Source organism: Oncorhynchus tshawytscha, linkage group LG13, assembly GCF_018296145.1.
Source record: "Oncorhynchus tshawytscha isolate Ot180627B linkage group LG13, Otsh_v2.0, whole genome shotgun sequence".
NCBI lineage: Eukaryota > Metazoa > Chordata > Actinopteri > Salmoniformes > Salmonidae > Oncorhynchus > Oncorhynchus tshawytscha.
This window is the reverse complement of record NC_056441.1, coordinates 90825861-90851509: the sequence shown is the minus strand read 5'-3', so window position 1 is coordinate 90851509 and position 25649 is coordinate 90825861. Positions and strand designations below refer to the sequence as shown.

Genomic DNA, 25649 nt, shown 5'->3' with positions numbered 1-25649 from the left:
CCTCTCTCCCTACGCTCTCTATACACCTCTCCCCTATGCTCTCTCCCCACACCCTCTTTCCCCCTCTCCCTATGCTCTCTTTCCCCCACATAGTGGATTAAATGTCCCCTCTTTCCCCCACATAGTGGATTAAATGTTCCCTCTTTCCCCCACATAGTGGATTAAATGTTCCCTCTTTCCCCTACATAGTGGATTAAATGTAGCATCCTCCCTCTACATAGTGGATTAAATGTAGCATCCTTCCTCTACATAGTGGATTAAATATTCCCTCTTTCCTCTACATAGTGGATTAAATGTTCCCTCTTCCCCCTACATAGTGGATTAAATGTCCCCTCTTTCCCCTACATAGTGGATTAAATGTCCCCTTTTCCCCCACATAGTGGATTAAATGTTCCCTCTTTCCTCTACATAGTGGATTAAATGTTCCCTCTTTCCCCTACATAGTGGATTAAATATTCCCTCTTTCCCCCTCTCCCTATTCCCTCTTTCCCCTACATAGTGGATTAAATATACCCTCTTTCCCCCTCTCCCTATTCCCTCTTTCCCCCTCTCCCTATTCCCTCTTTCCCCTACATAGTGGATTAAATGTTCCCTCTTTCCTCTACATAGTGGACTAAATATTCCCTCTTTCCCCCTCTCCCTATTCCCTCTTTCCCCTACATAGTGGATTAAATGTTCCCTCTTTCCCCTACATAGTGGATTAAATGTTCCCTCTTTCCCCTACATAGTGGATTAAATGTTCCCTCTTTCCCCTGCATAGTGGATTAAATGTTCCCTCTTTCCCCCACATAGTGGATTAAATGTTCCTTCTTTCCCCCACATAGTGGATTAAATGTTCCCTCTTTCCCCCGCATAGTGGATTAAATGTTCCCTCTTTCCCCTGCATAGTGGATTAAATGTTCCTTCTTTCCCCCACATAGTTTAATCCAGGTGGATTAAATGTTCCTTCTTTCCCCCACATAGTTTAATCCAGGTGGATTAAATGTTCCTTCTTTCCCCCACATAGTTTAATCCAGGTGGATTAAATGTTCCCTCTTTCCTCTACATAGTGGATTAAATGTTCCCTCTTTCCCCTACATAGTGGATTAAATGTTCCCTCTTTCCCCTACATAGTGGATTAAATGTTCCTTCTTTCCCCCACATAGTGGATTAAATGTTCCCTCTTTCCCCTACATAGTGGATTAAATGTTCCTTCTTTCCCCTACATAGTGGATTAAATGTTCCTTCTTTCCCCCACATAGTTTACTCCAGGTGGATTAAATGTTCCCTCTTTCCCCCACATAGTTTAATCCAGGTGGATTAAATATTCCCTCTTTCCCCCACATAGTTTAAACCAGGTGGATTAAATATTCCCTCTTTCCCCCACATAGTTTACTCCAGGTGGATTAAATGTTCCTTCTTTCCCCCACATAGTTTAATCCAGGTGGATTAAATGTTCCTTCTTTCCCCTACATAGTGGATTAAATGTTCCCTCTTTCCCCTACATAGTGGATTAAATGTTCCCTCCTTCCCCTGCATAGTGTATTAAATATTCCCTCTTTCCCCTACATAGTGTATTAAATATTCCCTCTTTCCCCCACATAGTTTAAACCAGGTGGATTAAATGTTCCCTCTTTCCCCTACATAGTGGATTAAATATTCCCTCTTTCCCCTACATAGTGGATTAAATGTTCCCTCTTTCCCCTACATAGTGGATTAAATGTAGCATCCTTCCCCTACATAGTGGATTAAATGTTCCCTCTTTCCCCTACATAGTGGATTAAATGTTCCTTCTTTCCCCCACATAGTTTAATCCAGGTGGATTAAATGTTCCTTCTTTCCCCCACATAGTGGATTAAATATTCCCTCTTTCCCCCACATAGTTTAATCCAGGTGGATTAAATGTTCCTTCTTTCCCCTACATAGTTTAATCCAGGTGGATTAAATGTTCCTTCTTTCCCCCACATAGTGGATTAAATATTCCCTCTTTCCCCCACATAGTTTAATCCAGGTGGATTAAATGTTCCTTCTTTCCCCTACATAGTTTAATCCAGGTGGATTAAATGTTCCTTCTTTCCCCCACATAGTGGATTAAATATTCCCTCTTTCCCCCACATAGTTTAATCCAGGTGGATTAAATATTCCCTCTTTCCCCCACATAGTTTAATCCAGGTGGATTAAATGTTCCCTCTTTCCCCCACATAGTTTAAACCAGGTAGATTAAAGAAAGAAAAAACAGTGTTTCTGTCAGAGAGGTGGCTCCTGCCTCCTAGACACACTGTCTGGGTCTCAAATGGCACCCAATGCACTACTTTTGGAGGCATTAAAACCCAGCTTTCAGTTAGGATAGCTAAGTACAGAAAGTAACGGCTAGATTACATCCCAAATGGCAGCATATTTAGGGCTGGGCAGTAAACCATAAAAAAAACTATATACCAGTATCCATTCACGGAACGGTTTGGATTTTTTACTTTACCCTCTATCACAGTTTTTTCATTTTTTTTTTTTTTACATTAAATAATTCAGTAATGAATATAAGAAATGATGGCTACTATTCATTTTTCTCCGCCAGTAAGAAAACTTCTACACTGTAAAAAATGCTGGGTGGGAGGCACTGGGTCACTTAGTTGGGTTGTTTTCTTTCAATCCTGCTGGGTTATTGTTCTTTTTGGCCACCCATGATAGTAAATGTCATTCCCGTTAATTTGTTCTGTTGTATTGTCATAACATTTTCGGATGACTGCCTTGCCTGGTTCACCAATTACTTTGCAGACAGAGTTCAGTGTGTCAAATCGGAGGGCATGCTGTCCGGTCCTCTGGCAGTCTCTATGGGGGTGCCACAGGGGTCAATCCTCGGGCCGACTCTTTTCTCTGTATATATCAATGATGTTGCTCTTGCTGCGGGCGATTCCCTGATCCACCTCTACGCAGACGACACCATTCTGTATACTTCTGGCCCTTCCTTGGACACTGTGCTAACTAACCTCCAAACGAGCTTCAATGCCATACAACACTCCTTCCGTGGCCTCCAACTGCTCTTAAACGCTAGTAAAACCAAATGCATGCTTTTCAACCGTTCGCTGCCTGCACCCGCACGCCTGACCAGCATCACCACCCTGGATGGTTCCGACCTTGAATATGTGGACATCTATAAGTACCTAGGTGTCTGGCTAGACTGTAAACTCTCCTTCCAGACTCATATCAAACATCTCCAATCGAAAATCAAATCAAGAGTCGGCTTTCTATTCCGCAACAAAGCCTCCTTCACTCACGCCGCCAAACTTACCCTAGTAAAACTGACTACCCTACCGATCCTCGACTTCGGTGATGTCATCTACAAAATTGCTTCCAACACTCTACTCAGCAAACTGGATGCAGTTTATCACAGTGCCATCCGTTTTGTCACTAAAGCACCTTATACCACCCACCACTGTGACTTGTATGCTCTAGTCGGCTGGCCCTCGCTACATATTCGTCGCCAGACCCACTGGCTCCAGGTCATCTACAAGTCCATGCTAGGTAAAGCTCCGCCTTATCTCAGTTCACTGGTCACGATGGCAACACCCATCCGTAGCACGCGCTCCAGCAGGTGTAACTCACTGATCATCCTAAAGCCAACACCTCATTTGGCCACGTTTCGTTCCAGTTCTCTGCTGCCTGTGACTGGAACGAATTGCAAAAATCGCTAAAGTTGGAGACTTTTATCTCCCTCACCAACTTCAAACATCTGCTATCTGAGCAGTTAACAGATCGCTGCAGCTGTACATAGTCTATCAGTAAATAGCCCACCCATTTTTACCTACCTCATCCCCATACTGTTTTTATTTATTTACTTTTCTGCTCTTTTGCACACCAATATCTCTACCTGTACATGACCATCTGATCATTTATCACTCCAGTGTTATTAATCTGCAAAATTGTAATTATTCGCCTACCTCCTCATGCCTTTTGCACACAATGTATATAGACTCCCCTTTTTTTTCTCTCCCCCTCTCTCCTCTCTCTCTCTCTCTAGTACGATTCAATCTCAGTCCTGTATTGACACTTTGCCTGTTTGATGGTTCATCGAAGGCATAGCGGGATTTCTTATAAGCTTCCAGGTTAGAGTCCCGCTCCTTGAAAGCGGCAGCTCTACCCTTTAACTCAGTGGGAATGTTGCCTGTAATCCATGGCTTCTGGTTGGGATATGTACGTACAGTCAGTGGGGACGACGTCATCGATGCACTTATTGATGAAGCCAGTGACTGATGTGGTGACCTCCTCAATGCCATTGTCCTGTGTGAATTTAAGTATGCTCCCTCTAATTCACTCTCTCTCCCTGCCCTCGCGTAGGACCTGAGCCCTAGGAACATGCCTCAGGACTACCAGGCCTGATGACTACTGGCTGTTCCCAGTCCACCTGGTCGTGCTCCTGCTCCAGTTTATGGAATCCTGACCTGTTCACCAGACGTGCTGCCTTGTCCCGGATCTGCTGTTTTCGGCTCTCTCTCTACCGCACCTGCTGTCTTGACCTCTGAATGCTTGGCTATGAAAAGCCAACTGACATTTACTCCTGAGGTGCTGACCTGTTGCACCCGCTACAACCACTGGTTATTATTTGACTCTGCTGGTCATCTATGAACGTTTGAACATCTTGGCCATGTTCTGTTATAATCTCCACCCGGCACAGCCAGAAGAGGACTGGCCACCCCTCATAGCCTGGTCCCTCTCTAGGTTTCTTCCTAGGTTTTGGCCTTTCTAGGGAGTTTTTCCTAGCCAACGTGCTTCTACATCGGCATTGCTTGCTGTTTTTGGTTTTAGGCTGGGAAGCACTTTGAGATATCAGCTGATGTAAAAATGGCTTTTAAATCAATTTTATTGATTGATTGATTGATTGATGGCTTGTTCATAACAAAACCCTTTGATACTACCAACTACTTTAGTAACTTTTTTGTTGACACGATTAAGCAAATTTAGGCATGAATATGCAAACAACAAACGCTGAGCCTTCATATTCAACGGACCAAATAATGAAAGACAAGCGCTGTAGTTTTGAATTCCGAAAAAGTTAACGAGGAGAAGAAATGATTGTTATCTATAAACCACTTGGTACCGACAATCTGGACAGTCAATTTTCATGAGGTTGGTGGTGGAATACATTGCGACTCCTATTTGCCAGATCTTCAATCTAAGCCTAGGTTTCCTTAGGCCTGAAGGGAGGAAATGTCATTCCACTGCCCAAAGAACAGCACCCTTTATTGGTTCAAACAGCCGACCAATCAGCCTATTACCGGCACTTAGCAAACTTTAGGGAAAAAAACAATGTTATTATACAGAATACTAAATAACAACAGACTCTCAACACGCTTATAGGGAAAGGCCTTCAACACGCTTATAGGGAAAGGCCTTCAACACGCTTATAGGGAAAGGCCTTCAACACGCTTATAGGGAAAGGCCTTCAACACGCTTATAGGGAAAGGCCCTCAACACGCTTATAGGGAAAGGCCTTCAACACGCTTATAGGGAAAGGCCCTCAACACGCTTATAGGGAAAGGCCCTCAACACGCTTATAGGGAAAGGCCCTCAACACGCTTATAGGGAAAGGCCCTCAACACGCTTATAGGGAAAGGCCTTCAACACGCTTATAGGGAAAGGCCTTCAACACGCTTATAGGGAAAGGCCCTCAACACGCTTATAGGGAAAGGCCCTCAACACGCTTATAGGGAAAGGCCCTCAACACGCTTATAGGGAAAGGCCTTCAACACGCTTATAGGGAAAGGCCTTCAACACGCTTATAGGGAAAGGCCTTCAACACGCTTATAGGGAAAGGCCTTCAACACGCTTATAGGGAAAGGCCTTCAACACGCTTATAGGGAAAGGCCCTCAACACGCTTATAGGGAAAGGCCCTCAACACGCTTATAGGGAAAGGCCCTCAACACGCTTATAGGGAAAGGCCTTCAACACGCTTATAGGGAAAGGCCTTCAACACGCTTATAGGGAAAGGCCTTCAACACGCTTATAGGGAAAGGCCTTCAACACGCTTATAGGGAAAGGCCTTCAACACGCTTATAGGGAAAGGCCTTCAACATGCTTATAGGGAAAGGCCTTCAACACGCTTATAGGGAAAGGCCCTCAACACGCTTATAGAGAAAGGCCCTCAACACGCTTATAGGGAAAGGCCTTCAACACGCTTATAGGGAAAGGACTTCAACACGCTTATAGGGAAAGGCCCTCAACACTCTTATAGGGAAAGGCCTTCAACACGCTTATAGGGAAAGGCCTTCAACACGCTTATAGGGAAAGGCCTTCAACACGCTTATAGGGAAAGGCCTTCAACACGCTTATAGGGAAAGTAGACACCTTGCTGTTCTGAGGATAAAAGGGGGGAGGGGGGTGCAACTCAATATTAGGAAGGTGTTCCTAATGTTTTGTTCACTCATTGTATAGATTTACTATAGAATCCATAGGTGGCCTGTTGCCCATATACCATCGACTCACTTTAAAATCCATATGTTGTCTGTAATCCCATTTATTTTATAAAGCCCTTTTTGCATCAGCAAATGTCACAAAGTGCTTTACAGAAACCCAGTCTAATCCCCCCCCCTAAAGAGCAAGCAATGCAGATGCAGAAGCCCAGTGGAGAGGAAAAACTCCCTAGAAAAGTCCCGGAATCTACACTGTAAAAATAGAACGTCTCAAAACATCATGATTGTGGAATGAAACCATGACAAGTAGTGAACCTAACCTGAGATCAGGTGATTGGATAACCCATTCATCCTGATCCATTGCACCTCATGGAACAACAAGCAGCTTTTAATTAATACCAATAAAGATTATAATTTTTTTCTTCTTTTTTCACCCCCGCAAACATGCATATAACATTATGTAAAAAATAATCATGAATTAAGTCTTAAAATGTTGAATTACCCACAATACTCTGAAAACAGAGACACGTCAAGATAGAAAGGGCAAAGAGATGAAAACTAGACTTCCAATGAGTTCAAATCCCTCAGTTCTCTATGTTTGGTTGTTGCGCATCTGAACAGATCAATGGATGATGGTACTTTTGATTATCTCGTGATCTCGACAAAACAACTTTTGTTATGTAGTGATCGCGAGATAAATAGGGAACTATTTTTAAATATTTTTTTATTCATATGTCCTGTTTGGACTTCCATAGCAACGCTTGCTGTAAAACCCAATGATGTGCATAAACCCTGGATGACTGACAGGAGGTGCTGTATTGAAGCCACAGGGCAGCCATCTTGGCACTCCTTTTCCATTGTAAAAAAAATATTTTGTAAAGCTATAGAAATTGATTTATTAATGTCTACATTCATTTTTGCCATGTTTATTATATTACAGACATTTTAATGCATACTTTAAAATCGTGTGAGCTAAACATTAACATTTAAAATGTAAAAATATATATTTTTTTAAATGTCCTGAATACATTTTTTGGGGGGGGAGTACTAATGTTACTGTCCACACTACAACAAAGAAATTCATGTAATTTTGTCCTTGAAACATTTAATTGAAATAGAATTCCATCCATTCCCATGGAGGACTGTTCCTACTGGGCAGTACCAATATGGCCGACCGGTGGCTTCAAAGCCTGTCAATGGCCAATACACAATCCAGGGTTCATATACATGTACGTACATCATTGGTAAAACCTCTAGTCACTGCTGGTGGTTGGAGCACTGTGCTCAACAATGCCAGCCAAAAATGGTTAAAACTGGCAAATGATCAGATACATAAACCAATGTTAACCATTAGAATATTCCAGAAGGAGCGATCTAATTCTTCACTAGACAGGAGGTGAAACACCATCATAGTGTTTGGAAGCTATAGAGAGAGAGAGAAATCTAATTCGGTACTAAACAGAAAGAACACCATCATAGTGTTGGGAAGCTATAGAGGGAGAGAGAGAAAGCTCTAATTCTACTAAACAGAACACGAAACACCATCATAGTGTTGGGAAGCTAGGAGGTGAAAAACAGAACACAAACACCATCATAGTGTTGGGAAGCTATAGAGAGAGAGAGAGAGCTTATCTAATTCGGTACTAAACAGAACACGAAACACCAAATGAGTGTTTGGAACCTTTTTGAGGTAGGTCTCCCAGTCCCTGGCAACGTGTTACACAACACATGATTAACTGGTGTTACAACACACTATGTCGCGTTTCAAAACATCTCAAGATGATGCGTTTCAATACTCCAGTCCAGTTAAGCTTTCGTCTCCTTCACGTTGGTGGGCAGCTAGTTTTGGTGTTACAAAACATTTAATTTGATCAATCGGGTGGAGATTTTAAGAGCACCTGTCCATTAAGACCAGATCGTTAATCAAGACGTTCATAGATGACCAGCAGGGTCAAATAATAACCACAGTGGTTTGAAGGGTGCAACAGGTCAGTACCTCGGGACTAAATGTCAGTTGGCTTTTCATAGCCAGAGCATTCAGAGGTTGAGACTGCAAGTCCATGAGAGAGAAGGAGAGAGAGAAGAGAAACAGCAAATTGATTTTTTTTAGAGAACTCAGCTGACTTCATGGATTTTTCTTACAAAATAGTAAACAACTTGCTGGATCTTGGATTCCCCCTCTCTGTTCTCTTCATGGGAACAGATTTATAAGTCTGCTGAAGTTGTGTCCCAAATGACACCCTATTCCGTACACGGTGAACTACTTTTGACCAGGGCCCATATGACTCAGTCAATCAAATCAAATGGTCACATGCACATATTTAGCAGATGTTATTGCGGGTGTAGCGAAATGCTTGTGTTTCTAGCTCTAAAAGTGCAATAGTATCTAACAATTCACAAAAATACACACAAATCAAAAAGTAAAATTAATGGAATTAAGAAATATATAAATATTAGGATGAGCAATGTCAGAGTGGCATTGATTAAATACAGTATATACATATGAGGTGAGTAAAGCAGTGTGTAAACATTATTAAAGTGAACAGTGATTCCATGTCTATGTATGTAGGGCAGCAGCTTCTAAGGTGCAGGGTTGAGTAACCAGGTGGAAGCAGGCTAGTGGTGGCTATTTAACAGTCTGATGGCCTTGAGATAGAAGCTGTTTTTCAGTCTCTCGGTCCCAGCTTTGATGCACCTGTACTGACCTTGCCTTCTGGATGATAGCGGGGTGAACAGGCAGTGGCTCGGGTGGTTGATGTCCTTGATGATCTTTATGGCCTTCCTGTAACATCGGGTGGTGTAGGTGTCCTGGAGGGCAGGTAGTTTGCCCCCGGTGATGCGTTGTGCTGACCTCACTACCCTCTGGAGAGCCTTACGGTTGAGGACGGCGCAGTTGCCTTACCAGGCGGTGATACAGCCCGACAGGATGCTCTCAATTGTGCATCTGTAAAAGTATGTGAGGGTTTTAGGTGACAAGCCAAATTTCGTCAGCCTCCTGAGGTTGAAGGGGCGCTATTGCGCCTTCTTCGTCACACTGTCTGTGTGGGTGGACCATTTCAGTTTGTCAGTGATGTGTACGCCGAGGGACTTAAAACTTTCCACCTTCTCCACTGCGGTTCCGTTGATGTGGATAGGGGGCGTGCTCCCTCTTCTGTTTCCTGAAGTCCACGATCAGCTCCTTCGTTTTGTTGACGTTGAGGGAGAGGTTACTTTCCTGGCACCACTCCACCAGGGCCCTCACCTCCTCCTTGTAGGAAGTCTCGTTATTGTTGGTAATCAAGCCCACTACTGTTGTGTCGTTTGCAAACTTGATGATTGTGTTGGAGGCGTGGTCACGCAGTCATGGGTGAACAGGAAGTACAGGAGGGGGCTGAGAACGCACCCTTGTGGGGCCCCAGTGTTGAGGACCCAGTTTTCATAGGGCGGGGTTCAGACCCAGGACCCAGTTTGTATAGGGCGGGGTTCAGACCCAGGACCCAGTTTTCATCAGGGCGGGGTTCAAACCCAGGACCCAGTTTTCATAGTGCGGGGTTCAGACCCAGGACCCAGTTTTCATAGTGCGGGGTTCAAACCCAGGACCCAGTTTTCATAGGGACCCAGTTTGTATAGGGCGACCCAGGACCCAGTTTCAAACCCAGGACCCAGTTTTCATAGTGCGGGGTTCAGACCCAGGACCCAGTTTGTATAGTGCGGGGTTCAAACCCAGGACCCAGTTTTCATAGTGCGGGGTTCAGACCCAGGACCCAGTTTTCATGCGGGGTTCGGGGTTTGTATAGACCCAGGACCCAGTTTTCATAGGGCGTGGTTCTCACCCAGGACCCAGTTTGTATAGGGCGGGGTTCAGACCCAGGACCCAGTTTGTATAGGGTGGGGTTCAGACCCAGGACCCAGTTTTCATAGTGCGGGGTTCAGACCCAGGACCCCGAGCTTGATGATGAGCTTGGAGGGTACTACGCTGCTGAAGGCTGAGCTGTAGTCAATGAACAGCATTCTCACATTCTCTCGTATTCTGGAGAGACACTCACATGATACTCAGGGGTACATCCCAAATGGCTATCCTATTCACTACGTAGTGCACTACTGTCCCACCTGGACAAGAGGAATACCTACAGTTGAAGTCGGAAGTTTACATAACACTTAGTTTGGAGTCATTACGACTTCAACTGTAGGTATTCCTCTTGCCCAGGTGGGACAGTAGTGCACTACGTAGTGAATAGGGTAGCCATTTGGGATGTACCCCTGAGTATCATGTGAGTGTCTCTCCAGTTATCAGAGTGTGGGTCGTCGATGCTCACAACAATGATTGACCGTATGGATGTTTTCTGTATGTAACTCTCCCATTGGGAACACACTGGTTGAATCAGCATTGTTTCAATGAAATGGACGTTGAATTGACGCCTGTTCCCAGTAGGCTGTGACCATGTCACTTGACTGGATGTGCTATGCTTAGTTAAATGGTTATACAATTGCAATGGTATAAAGTACTTCAGTAAAAAATACTTTAAAGTACTACTTAAGTAGTTTTTTTGGGGGGGGGTGTATCTGTACTTTACTATTTATATTTGACAACTTTTACTTTAATTTCACTACATTCCTAAAGAAAATCTTATACTTTTTACTCTGTACATTTTACCTGACACCCGAAAGTATTCGTTCCATGTTTAATGCTTATCAGGACAGGAAAATGGTCTAATTCACACACTTATCAAGAGAAACATCCCTGGTCATCCCTACTGCCTCTGATCTGGAGGACTCACTAAACAGAGAACATCCCTAGTCATCCCTACTGCCTCTGATCTGGAGGACTCACTAAACAGAGAACATCCCTGGTCATCCCTACTGCCTCTGATCTGGAGGACTCACTAAACAGAGAACATCCCTGGTCCTCTCTACTGCCTCTGATCTGGAGGACTCACTAAACAGAGAACATCCCTGGTCATCCCTACTGCCTCTGATCTGGAGGACTCACTAAACAGAGAACATCCCTGGTCATCCCTACTGCCTCTGATCTGGAGGACTCAGTAAACAGAGAACATCCCAGGTCATCCCTACTGCCTCTGATCTGGAGGACTCAGTAAACAGAGAACATCCCTGGTCATCCCTACTGCCTCTGATCTGGAGGACTCACTAAACAGAGAACATCCCTGGTCATCCCTACTGCCTCTGATCTGGAGGACTCACTAAACAGAGAACATCCCTGGTCATCCCTACTGCCTCTGATCTGGAGGACTCACTAAACAGAGAACATCCCTGGTCATCCCTACTGCCTCTGATCTGGAGGACTCAGTAAACATCCCCCTGATCATCCCTACTGCCTCTGATCTGGAGGACTCACTAAACAGAGAACATCCCTGGTCATCCCTACTGCCTCTGATCTGGAGGACTCACTAAACAGAGAACATCCCTGGTCATCCCTACTGCCTCTGATCTGGAGGACTCACTATACAGAGAACATCCCTGGTCATCCCTACTGCCTCTGATCTGGAGGACTCAGTAAACATCCCTGATCATCCCTACTGCCTCTGATCTGGAGGACTCACTAAACAGAGAACATCCCTGGTCATCTCTACCGCCTCTGATCTGGAGGACTCACTAAACAGAGAACATCCCTGGTCATCCCTACTGCCTCTGATCTGGAGGACTCACTAAACAGAGAACATCCCAGGTCATCCCTACTGCCTCTGATCTGGAGGACTCAGTAAACAGAGAACATCCCTGGTCATCCCTACTGCCTCTGATCTGGAGGACTCACTAAACACAAATGCTTTGTTTGTCATGTCTGAGTGTTGGCGTGTCCCTCTGGCTATCAGTAAATACAAGGAAAAACAAGTAAATGGTGCTGTCTGGTTTGCTAAATATAGGGGATTTAAAATGATTTTAGCAATAACATTTACTTTTGATGGTTAGACTTTTACTCAGGTAGTATTTTACTGGGTGACTTTCACTTTTACGAAAGTAACCTATGACAGTTGGGGACTTTTTCCACCACTGATAAAATGTGAATCAGAGATTCTTCACGGAAATAAGTACAGGGTGGTTTAACTAGTCAATATTAGAACGTCAATTTTATCCCCAATGAAAAGTAGATTTCCATTAAATACAAAGCAAATATGTTGTGATATAACTTCGCACCGCAGAGAATTGTAGCCAACAACTCCACATTTCCAAGGCGACAGAGTCTACTTCCACAAGTTGTTAAACCAACTTCAGCAGAGTTGAGTTCCGTGAATATTTTTTTTATCTACAACGAAATCCTACTGTCCAAACACTTTATTCTAAACTTGTTAACTGTTGCTTACCTCCATCCTTGAGGAATTCGCGATATGCACCTTTTCCTGCCCTCTTCTCTGTCTCCTCGGATGACCGCGCTGCTGCGTTTGAGCGAAGCCACTTCAGAGGCTGGAGGGCTCTCCTACACTACTAACGCGGAGAGGGAATGAGAGATGTGAGCACACTCCTTGAACAGCGGAGGTCTGTGTTTACAGATAACTACACTGTCATATCTTCACAGGCAGTGTACGAGACGAGGTTGATCGAAGGAGAGAGAGGGAGTGGCGGAGGCTTCAGTTTTGCGCGCAGTTGCATTGATGCCACTCTTCTCGCACAACAGTTGAACGATATATTGAGGCTGATGATTTAAGTATGCTATTGGCCTTGGCAGATGTCATTGTGCAAACAAGTCGATATATTTCGCAAGACACACTACTTTGTTGTTGAAAAATAGTATACTGAGCTTCAACCTGGTATCATTGCATTTCGTATTATTCTTTACTTATTAAAATCGGGACATTCCATTTAGTATGATATGTTACGTTTCTTATGAACCCAGGGTCGTTACAGTATGTATTCATTTGTGGGTGTCCCATCATCCATTTTGGATGCTATGTTACGTAATTCGTATTATATGCCCCGGATTCGCAAAACGTACAATATGTTATGAATTTGCAAAACGTATGATATGTTACAAATTCTAGCTAGGTTGCTAGGGGTTAGGGTTAAGTGTAGGAGTTAGGTTTAAGGTTAGGGTTAGCTAAAAGGGTTAAAGTTAGGGTTTGGGGAAAGTGAAGGGTTAGCTAACATGCTAAGTAGTTCCAAAGTAGCTCAAAAGTAGTTGAAAAATTGCTCATTATCAAGAGATTAGATGAGATTCAAACTCGCAATCTTTAGGTTGCTAGACGTTTACATTATAGACCTACCAACCACCCTATTTTCGTTTTTACCTTAAGCAACCAATTGTCTTAAGTAATCATGTCAAACGTAACATACTAAATATAGTCTCGGGATTATGTACAGAATAATACGAAATGCTCTTAGACCTAGTTGCGAGCTTGGATAAAATACTTTTTAAACAAACATTCAAACTGGTGTGGAGGTATGACCATAACAGCTGTGTTTTCATATTAAACATGTCATCTAATTCAGAACTTATGGACCACATCATCAACCACATCATCATCATCATCAACCACATCATCATGATCAACATCCTCATCAATCACATCATCATCATCAACCACATCATCATGATCAACATCCTCATCAACCACATCATCATGATCAACATCCTCATCAACCACATCATCATGATCAACATCCTCATCATCATCAACCACATCATCATGATCAACCACATCATCATGATCAACATCCTCATCATCATCAACCACATCATCATGATCAACATCCTCATCATCATCAACCACATCATCATGATCAACCACATCATCATGATCAACATCCTCATCATCATCAACCACATCATCATGATCAACATCCTCATCAACCACATCATCATGATCAACATCCTCATCAACCACATCATCATGATCAACATCCTCATCCTCATCAACCACATCATCATGATCAACATCCTCATCATCATCAACCAGAACATCATGATCAACATCCTCATCATCATCAACCACATCATCATGATCAACATCCTCATCAACCACATCATCATGATCAACATCCTCATCATCATCAACCACATCATCATGATCAACATCCTCATCAACCACATCATCATGATCAACATCCTCATCATCATCAACCACATCATCATGATCAACATCCTCATCCTCATCAACCACATCATCATGATCAACATCCTCATCATCATCAACCACATCATCATGATCAACATCCTCATCATCATCAACCACATCATCATGATCAACATCCTCATCATCATCAACCACATCATCATGATCAACATCCTCATCATCATCAACCACATCATCATGATCAACATCCTCATCAACCACATCATCATGATCAACATCCTCATCAACCACATCATCATGATCAACCACATCATCATGATCAACATCCTCATCATCATCAACCACATCATCATGATCAACATCCTCATCATCATCAACCACATCATCATGATCAACATCCTCATCAACCACATCATCATGATCAACATCCTCATCATCATCAACCACATCATCATGATCAACATCAAATCAAATCCAATTTTATTTGTCACATACACATGGTTAGCAGATGTTAATGCGAGTGTAGCAAAATGCTTGTGCTTCTAGTTCCGACAATGCAGTAATAACCAACAAGTAATCTAGCTAACAATTCCAAAACTACTACCTTATAGACACAAGTGTAAAGGGATAAAGAATATGTACATAAAGATATATGAGTGGGTGATGGTACAGAGCGGCATAGGCAAGATACAGTAGATGGTATCGAGTACAGTATATACATATGAGATGAGTATGTAAACAAAGTGGCGTAGTTAAAGTGGCTAGTGATACATGTATTACATAAAGATGCAGTAGATGATATAGAGTACAGTATATACATATACATATGAGATGAATAATGTAGGGTATGTAAACATTATATTAGGTAGCATTGTTTGAAGTGGCAATCTCAACCACACTGCACACTGCCCTAACCCATCTGGACAAGAGGAATACCTATGTGAGAATGCTGTTCATCGACTACAGCTCGGCATTCAACACCATAGTGCCCTCCAAGCTCGTCATCAAGCTCGAGACCCTGGGTCTCGACCCCGCCCTGTGCAACTGGGTACTGGACTTCCTGACGGGCCGCCCCCAGGTGGTGAGGGTAGGCAACAACATCTCCACCCCGCTGATCCTCAAAACTGGGGCCCCATAAGGGTGCGTTCTGAGCCCTCTCCTGTACTCCCTGTTCACCCACGACTGCGTGGCCACGCACGCCTCCAACTCAATCATCAAGTTTGCGGAGAGACTCAATGTTAGTGGTGGCTGTTTAACAGTCTGATGGCCTTGAGATAGAAGCTGTTTTTCAGTCTCTCGGTCCCAGCTTTGATGCACCTATACTGACCTCGCCTTCTGGATGATAGCGGGGTGAACAGGCAGTGGCTCGGGTGGTTGTTGTCCTTGATGATCTTTATGGCCTTCCTGTGACATCGGGTGGTGTAGGTGTCCTGGAGGGCAGGTAGTTTGCCCCCGGTGATGCGTTGTGCAGACCTCACTACCCTCTGGAGAGCCTTACGGTTGTGGGCGGAGCAGCTGCCGTACCAGGCGGTGATACAGCCCGCCAGGATGCTCTCGATTGTGCATCTGTAGAAGTTTGTGAGTGCTTTTGGTGACAAGCCGAATTTCTTCAGCCTCCTGAGGTTGAAGAGGTGCTGCTGCGCCTTCTTCACGATGTTGTCTGTGTGGGTGGACCAATTCAGTTTGTCTGTGATGTGTACACCGAGGAACTTAAAACTTACTACCCTCTCCACTACTGTTCCATCAATGTGGATAGGGGGGTGTTCCCTCTGCTGTTTCCTGAAGTCCACAATCATCTCCTTAGTTTTGTTGACGTTGAGTGTGAGGTTATTTTCCTGACACCACACTCCGAGGGCCCTCACCTCCTCCCTGTAGGCCGTCTCGTCGTTGTTGGTAATCAAGCCTACCACTGTTGTGTCGTCTGCAAACTTGATGATTGAGTTGGAGACGTGCGTGGCCACGCAGTCGTGGGTGAACAGGGAGTACAGGAGAGGGCTCAGAACGCACCTTTGTGGGGCCCCAGTGTTGAGGATCAGCGGGGTGGAAATGTTGTTGCCTACCCTCACCACCTGGGGGTGGCCCGTCAGGAAGTCCAGTACCCAGTTGCACAGGGCGGGGTCGAGACCCAGGGTCTCGAGCTTGATGACGAGCTTGGAGGGCACTATGGTGTTAAATGCCGAGCTGTAGTCGATGAACAGCATTCTCACATAGGTATTCCTCTTGTCCAGATGGGTTAGGGCAGTGTGCAGTGTGGTTGAGATTGCATCGTCTGTGGACCTATTTGGGCGGTAAGCAAATTGGAGTGGGTCAAGGGTGTCAGGTAGGGTGGAGGTGATATGGACCTTGACTAGTCTCTCAAAGCACTTCATGATGACGGAAGTGAGTGCTACGGGGCGGTAGTCGTTTAGCTCAGTTACCTTAGCTTTCTTGGGAACAGGAACAATGGTGGCCCTCTTGAAGCATGTGGGAACAACAGACTGGGATAGGGTTTGATTGAATATGTCCGTAAACACACCAGCCAGCTGGTCTGCGAATGCTCTGAGGGCGCGGCTGGGGATGCCGTCTGGGCCTGCAGCCTTGCGAGGGTTGACACGTTTAAATGTTTTCCTCACGTCGGCTGCAGTGAAGGAGAGTCCGCATGTTTTAGTTGCGGGCCGTGTCAGTGGCACTGTATTGTCCTCAAAGCGGGCAAAAAAGTTATTTAGTCTGCCTGGGAGCAAGACATCCTGGTCCGTGACTGGGTTGGTTTTCTTTTTGTAATCCGTGATTGACTGTAGACCCTGCCACATGCCTCCTGTGTCTGAGCCGTTGAATTGAGATTCTACTTTGTCTCTATACTGATGTTTGATTGCCTTGCGGAGGGAATAATTACACTGTTTGTATTCGGCCATGTTACCAGACACCTTGCCCTGATTAAAAGCAGTGGTTCGCGCTTTCAGTTTCACACGAATGCTGCCATCAATCCACGGTTTCTGGTTTGGGAATGTTTTAATCGTTGCTATGGGAACGACATCTTCAATGCACGTTCTAATGAACTCGCTCACCGAATCAGCGTATTCGTCAATGTTGTTGTCTGACGCAATACGAAACATATCCCAGTCCACGTGATGGAAGCAGTCTTGGAGTGTGGAATCAGATTGGTCAGACCAGCGTTGAACAGACCTCAGCGCGGGAGCTTCTTGTTTTAGTTTCTGTCTGTAGGCAGGGATCAACAAAATGGAGTCGTGGTCAGCTTTTCCGAAAGGAGGGCGGTGCAGGGCCTTATATGCGTTGCGGAAGTTAGAATAGCAGTGATCCAAGGTTTTTCCAGCCCTGGTTGCGCAATCGATATGCTGATAAAATTTAGGGAGTCTTGTTTTCAGATTAGCCTTGTTAAAATCCCCAGCCACAATGAATGCAGCCTCCGGATAAATGGATTCCAGTTTGCAAAGAGTCAAATAAAGTTTGTTCAGAGGCATCGATGTGTCTGCTTGGGGGGGAATATATACGGCTGTGATTATAATCGAAGAGAATTCCCTTGGTAGATAATGCGGTCGACATTTGATTGTGAGGAATTCTAAATCAGGTGAACAGAAGGACTTGAGTACCTGTATGTTGTTATGATCACACCACGTCACGTTAACCATGAAGCATACGCCCCCGCCCCTCTTCTTACCAGAAAGATGTTTGTTTCTGTCTGCGCGATGCGTGGAGAAACCAGTTGGCTGCACCGACTCCGATAGCGTCTCTCCAGTGAGCCATGTTTCCGTGAAGCAAAGAACGTTACAGTCTCTGATGTCCCTCTGGAATGCTACCCTTGCTCGGATTTCATCAACCTTGTTCATCAACCTTGTCAAGAGACTGGACATTGGCGAGAAGAATGCTAGGGAGTGGTGCACGATGTGCCCGTCTCCGGAGCCTGACCAGAAGACCGCTCCATTTCCCCCTTTTACGAAGTCGTTTTTTGGGGTCGCCGGCTGGGTTCCATTCCGTTGTCCTGGGTGAAAGGCAGGACACAGGATCCGCTTCGCGAAAGTCATATTCTTGGTCGTACTGATGGTGAGTTGAAGCTGCTCTTATGTTCAGTAGTTCTTCTCGACTGTATGTAATGAAACCTAAGATGACCTGGGGTACCAATGTAAGAAATAACACGTAAAAAAAACAAAAAGCTGCATAGTTTCCTCGGAACGCGAAGCGAGGCGGCCATCTCTGTCGGCGCCGCATCCACCTACATCCTCATCATCATCAACCACATCATCATGATCAACATCCTCATCATCATCAACCACATCATTATCATCATCATGATCAACATCCTCATCATCATCATCAACATCCTCATCATCATCAACCACATCATCATCATAATCAACAACTACATCATCATCATCAACCACATCATCAGCATCATAATCATCATTAACCACATCATCTTCATCTACATTATCATTAACCACATCATCAACATTGTCGTGTCTTTGGCTATGCCGGATTAAGTGATATGACATGCTATTCTATAAAATAATTTCTCCGTAATCAATATTACCTGATTGAGCTAATCATGTAAATGTAATTAACTAGAGAGTCGGGGCACCACAAAATAATATTTATAGAGCTGTCATCTTCCGAATAAACTCTTAAAGACCTAGTAATATTTTACATCAATATTAATCGTCACCTTATTTCAGTCTCATCTGAAAGTTGTAAATTCTTGGTTATCTTCACGAACCCTGGCTAACAAGTTGAATCAGCAATACAATATTGGGTTTAATTATTTATTTACTAAATACCTAACTAATCACACAGAATTACACATACACATAATTAATCATAACTTGATTACATAAAGGAAAACGTCCCTAGCGGGCGGAACAGATATGACAGCTTGTTACACAAAAGAAATGGGGCTGGGTTTGAGTGAAAGAGCGGGAAGACTGAGTAACAAAGGGAGAAGCTGTGCTAATGTAAATACAGTATCTTATGCATTCTAAATTACCGCCCCTTTGAAAAAGGAAAATGCAATAAATATTTACTCTGAGCTGCGCGTCGATAGGTTGGTGGTAGATGGAAGGCCGTGTTGCCCAACCGAGTCCTTTGAAGAATCAAATCAAATCAAATTTATTTACATAGCCCTTCGTACATCAGCTGATATCTCAAAGTGCTGTACAGAAACCCAGCCTAAAACCCCAAACAGCAAGCAATGCAGGTGTAGAAGCACGGTGGCTAGAAAAAACTCCCTAGAAAGGCCAAAACCTAGGAAGAAACCTAGAGAGGAACCAGGCTATGAGGGGTGGCCAGTCCTCTTCTGGCTGTGCCTGGTGGAGATTATAACAGAACATGGCCAAGATGTTCAAATGTTCATAAATGACCAGCATGGTCGTATAATAATAAGGCAGAACAGTTGAAACTGGAGCAGCAGCACGGTCAGGTAGACTGGGGACAGCAAGGAGTCATCATGTCAGGTAATCCTGGGGCATGGTCCTAGGGCTCAGGTCCTCCGAGAGAGAGAAGGAGAGAATTAGAGAACGCACACTTAGATTCACACAGGACACCGAATAGGACAGGAGAAGTACTCCAGATATAACAAACTGACCCTAGCCCCCCGACACAAACTACTGCAGCATAAATACTGGAGGCTGAGACAGGAGGGGTCAGGAGACACTGTGGACCCATCCGAGGACACCCCCGGACAGGGCCAAACAGGAAGGATATAACCCCACCCACTTTGCCAAAGCACAGCCCCCACACCACTACTGTCTCTGCTGGTAAATTGAATACATTGTAGTAACATCAGTGTGTGGTAGACGGGATACTCTGTCTGTTCCTTCCTAACCTGCGTTTGCAGCTGCTGTTGCTAACTCAATGGCTAGGAGGTATCACTTCTGTAGTGAATAAGAGTTCAAAGTTCATACCATTCGCAACCAAAGCTCACACTGAGGTTGGCTTAGTTCTGTAGTTATTATCTGAACCATTCTGACATCGGACAGTCGTCCTCACATCCTCGGAACAGGACGTTATATTGTCGTCAAGGCTTTATATAGTGGAGCGAGAAGGGTGTGTCTGAAAAGTTTTATAACCCATGTCCCTTCACAGGGGCGGCCCACTGATTGAGCAGAGCCCTGACCTTATGAAAACCCAAATCTCACATTTTAGAAACTAAAATCACATTTCATCCCATCACGAATAATTTCATATTCAAACATTTAAATTGAACAACAATTCTATGTGAATCCGATAACTCTGATGTGTAGACTTTCCACTGTAGAGTTTATGTCATCTTATCATTGATGAAAATGTCTCAGATGACAACCGACAGCCTTTCCTCTCAGGGCCAGATAACCCTAATCCATTCATAAGGCAGTGATCCACAGCCTTTCCTCTCAGGGCCAGATAACCCTAATCTATTCATAAGGCAGTGGTCAGTGATAATCCATTCATAATGCAGTGATCCACAGCCTTTCTTCTGTTGATAGCCAGCTTTTTCTGTCTACCCTTTTCAAGGCTGTGCTCACTAAGGTTGAACTTATTCAAGGTTCTTTAAGGTTTTGATCAGTAACCATGGTCAAATAGTTAGCCACGGTGTTCTGCTGATTCCCAATAGGTAATGTAGTGTTGCTTTGTGTTTGTGTTTCCCAATAGGTAATGTAGTTTTGCTTTGTGCTTGTGTTTCCCAATAGGTAATGTAGTGTTGCTTTGTGCTTGTGTTTCCCAATAGGTAATGTAGTGTTGCTTTGTGCTTGTGTTTCCCAATAGGTAATGTAGTGTTGCTTTGTGCCTGTTTCCCAATAGGTAATGTAGTGTTGCTTTGTGCTTGTTTCCCAATAGGTAATGTAGTGTTGCTTTGTGCTTGTTTCCCAATAGGTAATGTAGTGCTGCTTTGTGCTTGTTTTCCCAGATAATGTAGTGCTGCTGTGTGCTTGTGTTTCCCAATAGGTAATGTAGTGTTGCTTTGTGCTTGTTTCCCAATAGATAATGTAGTGCTGCTGTGTGCTTGTGTTTCCCAATAGATAATGTAGTGCTGCTTTGTGCTTGTGTTTCCCAATAGGTAATGTAGTTTTGATTTGACTGTGTTGTAATTTGGTTTATTTTGATTGATTGGATGTTCTGGTCCTGAGGCTTCAGTGTGTTAGTAGAACAGGTTAGTGAACTCAGCCCCAGGACCAGCTGGATGAGGGGACTGAGGCTTCAGTGTGGTAGTAGAACAGGTTAGTGAACTCAGCCCCAGGACCAGCTGGATGAGGGGACTCTTTTCTTTGCTCAGCTCTTGGCATTGCAGGGCTTGGTAATGATATGAGAGGGGGTCACTGTATTTTAGATGTTTCCTAAATTGAATTGCTATTTTTTTAAAGTTTTTATTATTAGTGGATATTGGCATAAATCTCTCCATGCATTGTTTGTAGTTTTCCTCTGGACATGTAGGAGAATCCTACAGAACTCTGCATGCAGGGTTTCAGTGGGGTGTTTGTCCCATTTGGTGAAATCTTATTTTGCAAGTGGACCCCACACCTCGCTGCCATAAAGTGCAATGGGTTCAATACACATTCAATGTCTTTTTGGGGTTTACTGCCAGAGCCCAGGTCTGGCAGTACTGCTTTAGCAGCTACAGGCTCTGTTGTGTTTGACAGCATTTAACCTCTAAATTGTGGAGACTAACACGAGGGGCTGAGGATTTTTCTAGAATAGTGGCCAATTCATTGATGTAAATATTAAAATTTGCTGCGATTGCAATCCTGGCAAGGCCCCGCTCCTGGTTAAATAATTATGTTATTTAATTGCCAGTTGAGACTTCACGTATTGCCAGTATACATTGGTTTAATTATGTCATGTTTTACCCCCGACACCACTTTCAATAACTTTGTAGAACAGTCATGTATGTCAAAAATAATCAAATGCTTTTTGGAAGTCAATAAAGCCAGCATATATTGTAGTGGACATGTTTATCTATCAGAGTGTGTAGGGGGTAAATATGTTTTGGTATAAATCCAATCTGGCTTTTACTCAAGACGCTGTGCTTATTAAGGAAAATAATAAGTCCTACATTTTTAATACTACAGAAAACCTTCCCCAAGTTACTGTTCACACAAATGCCTCAGTGATTGTTAGGGTATAATTTGTCTCCGTTCTTAAAGATTGGCCTTATGCGTCTCTCTCTCGATCTCACACACAAACACAAACACTCACTATGGTTGCTGGGGGGTGGGGAGTCTCACTTCCCTCTGTTCTGCTGAGAGACAGGGTTCTGGCGTTGAACTACAGTAAAATCGCTCTCTTCCTCTCTTCCCCCTCTGTTGTACGAGTATGTGTCACAGCCGAGCAAGCTCACTTCCTGTTGGAGATGAAGGAATAGAGGGAGTAGAGGGTGAATTGCCACAGAGAAAGGGAGATGCCACAGAGAGAGAGGAGACAGAGGAGACAGAGAGGAGACAGAGAGGAGTGACAGCGGGGGGAGAGAGACACAGCATTGCAGCAACATGGCAGCAGCACAACATGGCAGCAGCACAACATGGTAGCAGCACAACATGGTAGCAGCACAGCATAGCAGCAGCACAACATGGTAGCAACACAACAACATGGCAGCAGCACAACATGGCAGCAGCACAACATGGCAGCAACACAACATGGCAGCAGCACAACATGGCAGCAACACAACATGGCAGCAGTACAACATGGCAGCAGCACAACATGGTAGCAGCACAACATGGTAGCAGCACAACATGGTAGCAGCACAGCATGGTAGCAGCACAGCATAGCAGCAGCACAACATGGCAGCAGCACAACATGGCAGCAGCACAACATGGCAGCAGCACAATTGCTCAGTTTGACCGGGCGGCCATCTCTAGGAAATCTTGGTGGTCCCAAACTTCTTCCATTTAAGAATGATGGAGGCCACTGTGTTCTTGGGGACCTTCAATGCTGCAGAATGATGGAGGCCACTGAGTTCTTGGACCTTCAATGCTGCAGAAATGTTTGGTACTCTTCCCCAGATCTGTGCCTCGACACAGTCCTGTCTCGGAGCTCTATGGACAATTCTTTCAACCTCATGGTTTGGTTTTTGCTCTGACAGGCACAGTCAACTGTGGAACCTTATATAGACAGGTGTGTGCCTTTCCAAATCATGTCCAATCAATTGACATTACCACAGGTGGACTCCAATCAAGTTGTAGAAACATCTCAAGGATGATCAATGGAAACAGGATGCACCTGAACTCAATTTTGAGTCTCATAGTAAAGGGTCTGAATACTGATGTAAATAAGTTATTTCTGTTTTGTTTTTTAATTATACATTTGCAAAAATGTATAAAAACCTGTTTTCACTTTGTCATTATTAGGTATTGTGTGTAGATTGCTGAGGAGTATTATTTTTTAAATCAATTTTAGAATAAGGCTGTAACGTAACAAAATATAAAAAAAGTCAATGGGTCTGAATACTCTCTGAAAGCACTGCATATAGCGATTTACTTCTAGGTCAACACCAGAACCCTGTCAATAGAGGGAAGTGAGACTTTATTTGTGTGTGAGAGAGGGATAAAGAGAGACTCATGAGATTATGAGGGAGGAAGGGTCTACAGCAGACAGACAGGACATTGGGGGCTATGAGGGGTTAGTGGGATAGAGGCGGGGGCCTCTGTTGGTCAGGTGTGAAGGTGAGGGTGAGAGAGGCTATAAAACAGTTACAGACTGGTTTAAAGACACAGCTGCTTTAGACCCAAATATAAAAGACCCCAGACCCAGTCTCTTCTCCTCAACAGCCTGTCTGTGAGTCTCCATCTCAACACCACTTCCTGCTGTTAAAGCACACTTCCTGTGGTCAGGCCATTGGGACTGTGTCTACGTAGTGCACGACTTTCATTTCACGGGAGCACTATGGGTAGTGCACTACATAGGGAATGTCGTGCCATTTGGGACACAGACAGGGAGGCGTGGTGGCATGGACCATAATAACAGGAAGCACATTTAGTCAACATATAAATATGTTTTGTTGGTGGTTTTGGAGAAATGGGTTAGAAAAGGGGAAATAGGACAAACAACCTTCCATCCCTTTAGGGTGAATTCAGAAAGAGTTGGTCGGGCCTCCCGAGTGGTGCAGTGGTCTAGGACAATGCATCGCAGTGCTAGCTGTGCAACTAGAGATCCTGGTTCGAGTCCAGGCTCTGTAGCAGCCGGTCGCGACCTGGAGACCCATGGGGCGGACGCACAATGGCCCAGCGTTGTCCGGGTTAAGGGAGGGATTGGCCAGCAGGGATGTTCTTGTCCCATCGCGCACTAGCGACTTCTGTGGAGGGCCGGGCGCCATGTGTACAACATGGAGTAGCTATAGGAGGACAACATGGAGTAGCTATAGGAGGACAGCATGAAGTAGCTATAGGAGGACAGCACAGCATGGAGTAGCTATAGGAGGACAGCATGGAGTAGCTATAGTAGGACAGCATGGAGTAGCTATAGTAGGACAGCATGAAGTAGCTATAGGGGATAGCACAGCATGGAGTAGCTATAGGAGGACAACATGGAGTAGCTATAGGAGGACAGCATGAAGTAGCTATAGGAGGACAGCACAGCATGGAGTAGCTATAGGAGGACAGCATGGAGTAGCTATAGTAGGACAGCATGGAGTAGCTATAGTAGGAAAGCATGGAGTAGCTATAATAGGACAGCATGAAGTAGCTATAGGAGGACAGCATGGTGTAGCTATAGTAGGAAAGCATGGAGTAGCTATAGGAGGACAGCATGGAGTAGCTATAGAAGGACAGCATTGGAGTAGCTATAGGAGGACAGCATGGAGTAGCTATAGGAGGACAGTATGGAGTAGCTATAGAAGGACAGCATTGGAGTAGCTATAGGAGGACAGCATGGAGTAGCTATAGGAGGACAGCATTGGAGTAGCTATAGGAGGACAGCATGGATTAACTATAGGAGGACAGCATGGAGTAGCTATAAGAGGGCAGTATGGAATAGCTATAGTAGGACAGCATGGAGCTGTATGAGGAGGACAGCATGGAGTTGCTATAGAGGACAGCATGGAGTAGCTATAAGAGGGCAGCAAGGAGTGGCTATAGGAGGACAGTATGGAATAGCTATAGGAGGACAGCACAGCATGGAGTAGCTATAGTAGGACAGCACAGAATGGAGTAGCTATAGGAGGGAAGCACAGAATGGAGTAGCTATAGGAGGACAGCATGGAGTAGCTATAGGAGGACAGCATGAAGTAGCTATAGTAGGACAGCATGAAGTAGTTATAGGGGGACAGCACAGCATTTTAGTAGCTATAGGAGGACAGCATGG

At 44.4% G+C, this 25649-nt stretch overlaps 1 protein-coding gene across 1 annotated transcript in view; it reads right to left on the bottom strand.

Annotated features, from left to right (window-relative positions):
* Window positions 1-13002, bottom strand: part of zgc:153184 (uncharacterized protein LOC751652 homolog) — a 56500-nt gene extending 43498 nt beyond the window's left edge. The window contains exon 1 of the mRNA XM_042296526.1: window positions 12684-13002. Coding sequence (XP_042152460.1) covers window positions 12684-12689 — 6 coding nt within the window. The 5' untranslated portion in view covers window positions 12690-13002. The remainder of the gene's footprint in view (window positions 1-12683) is intronic.
* Between the last annotated feature and the right edge of the window lie 12647 nt (window positions 13003-25649).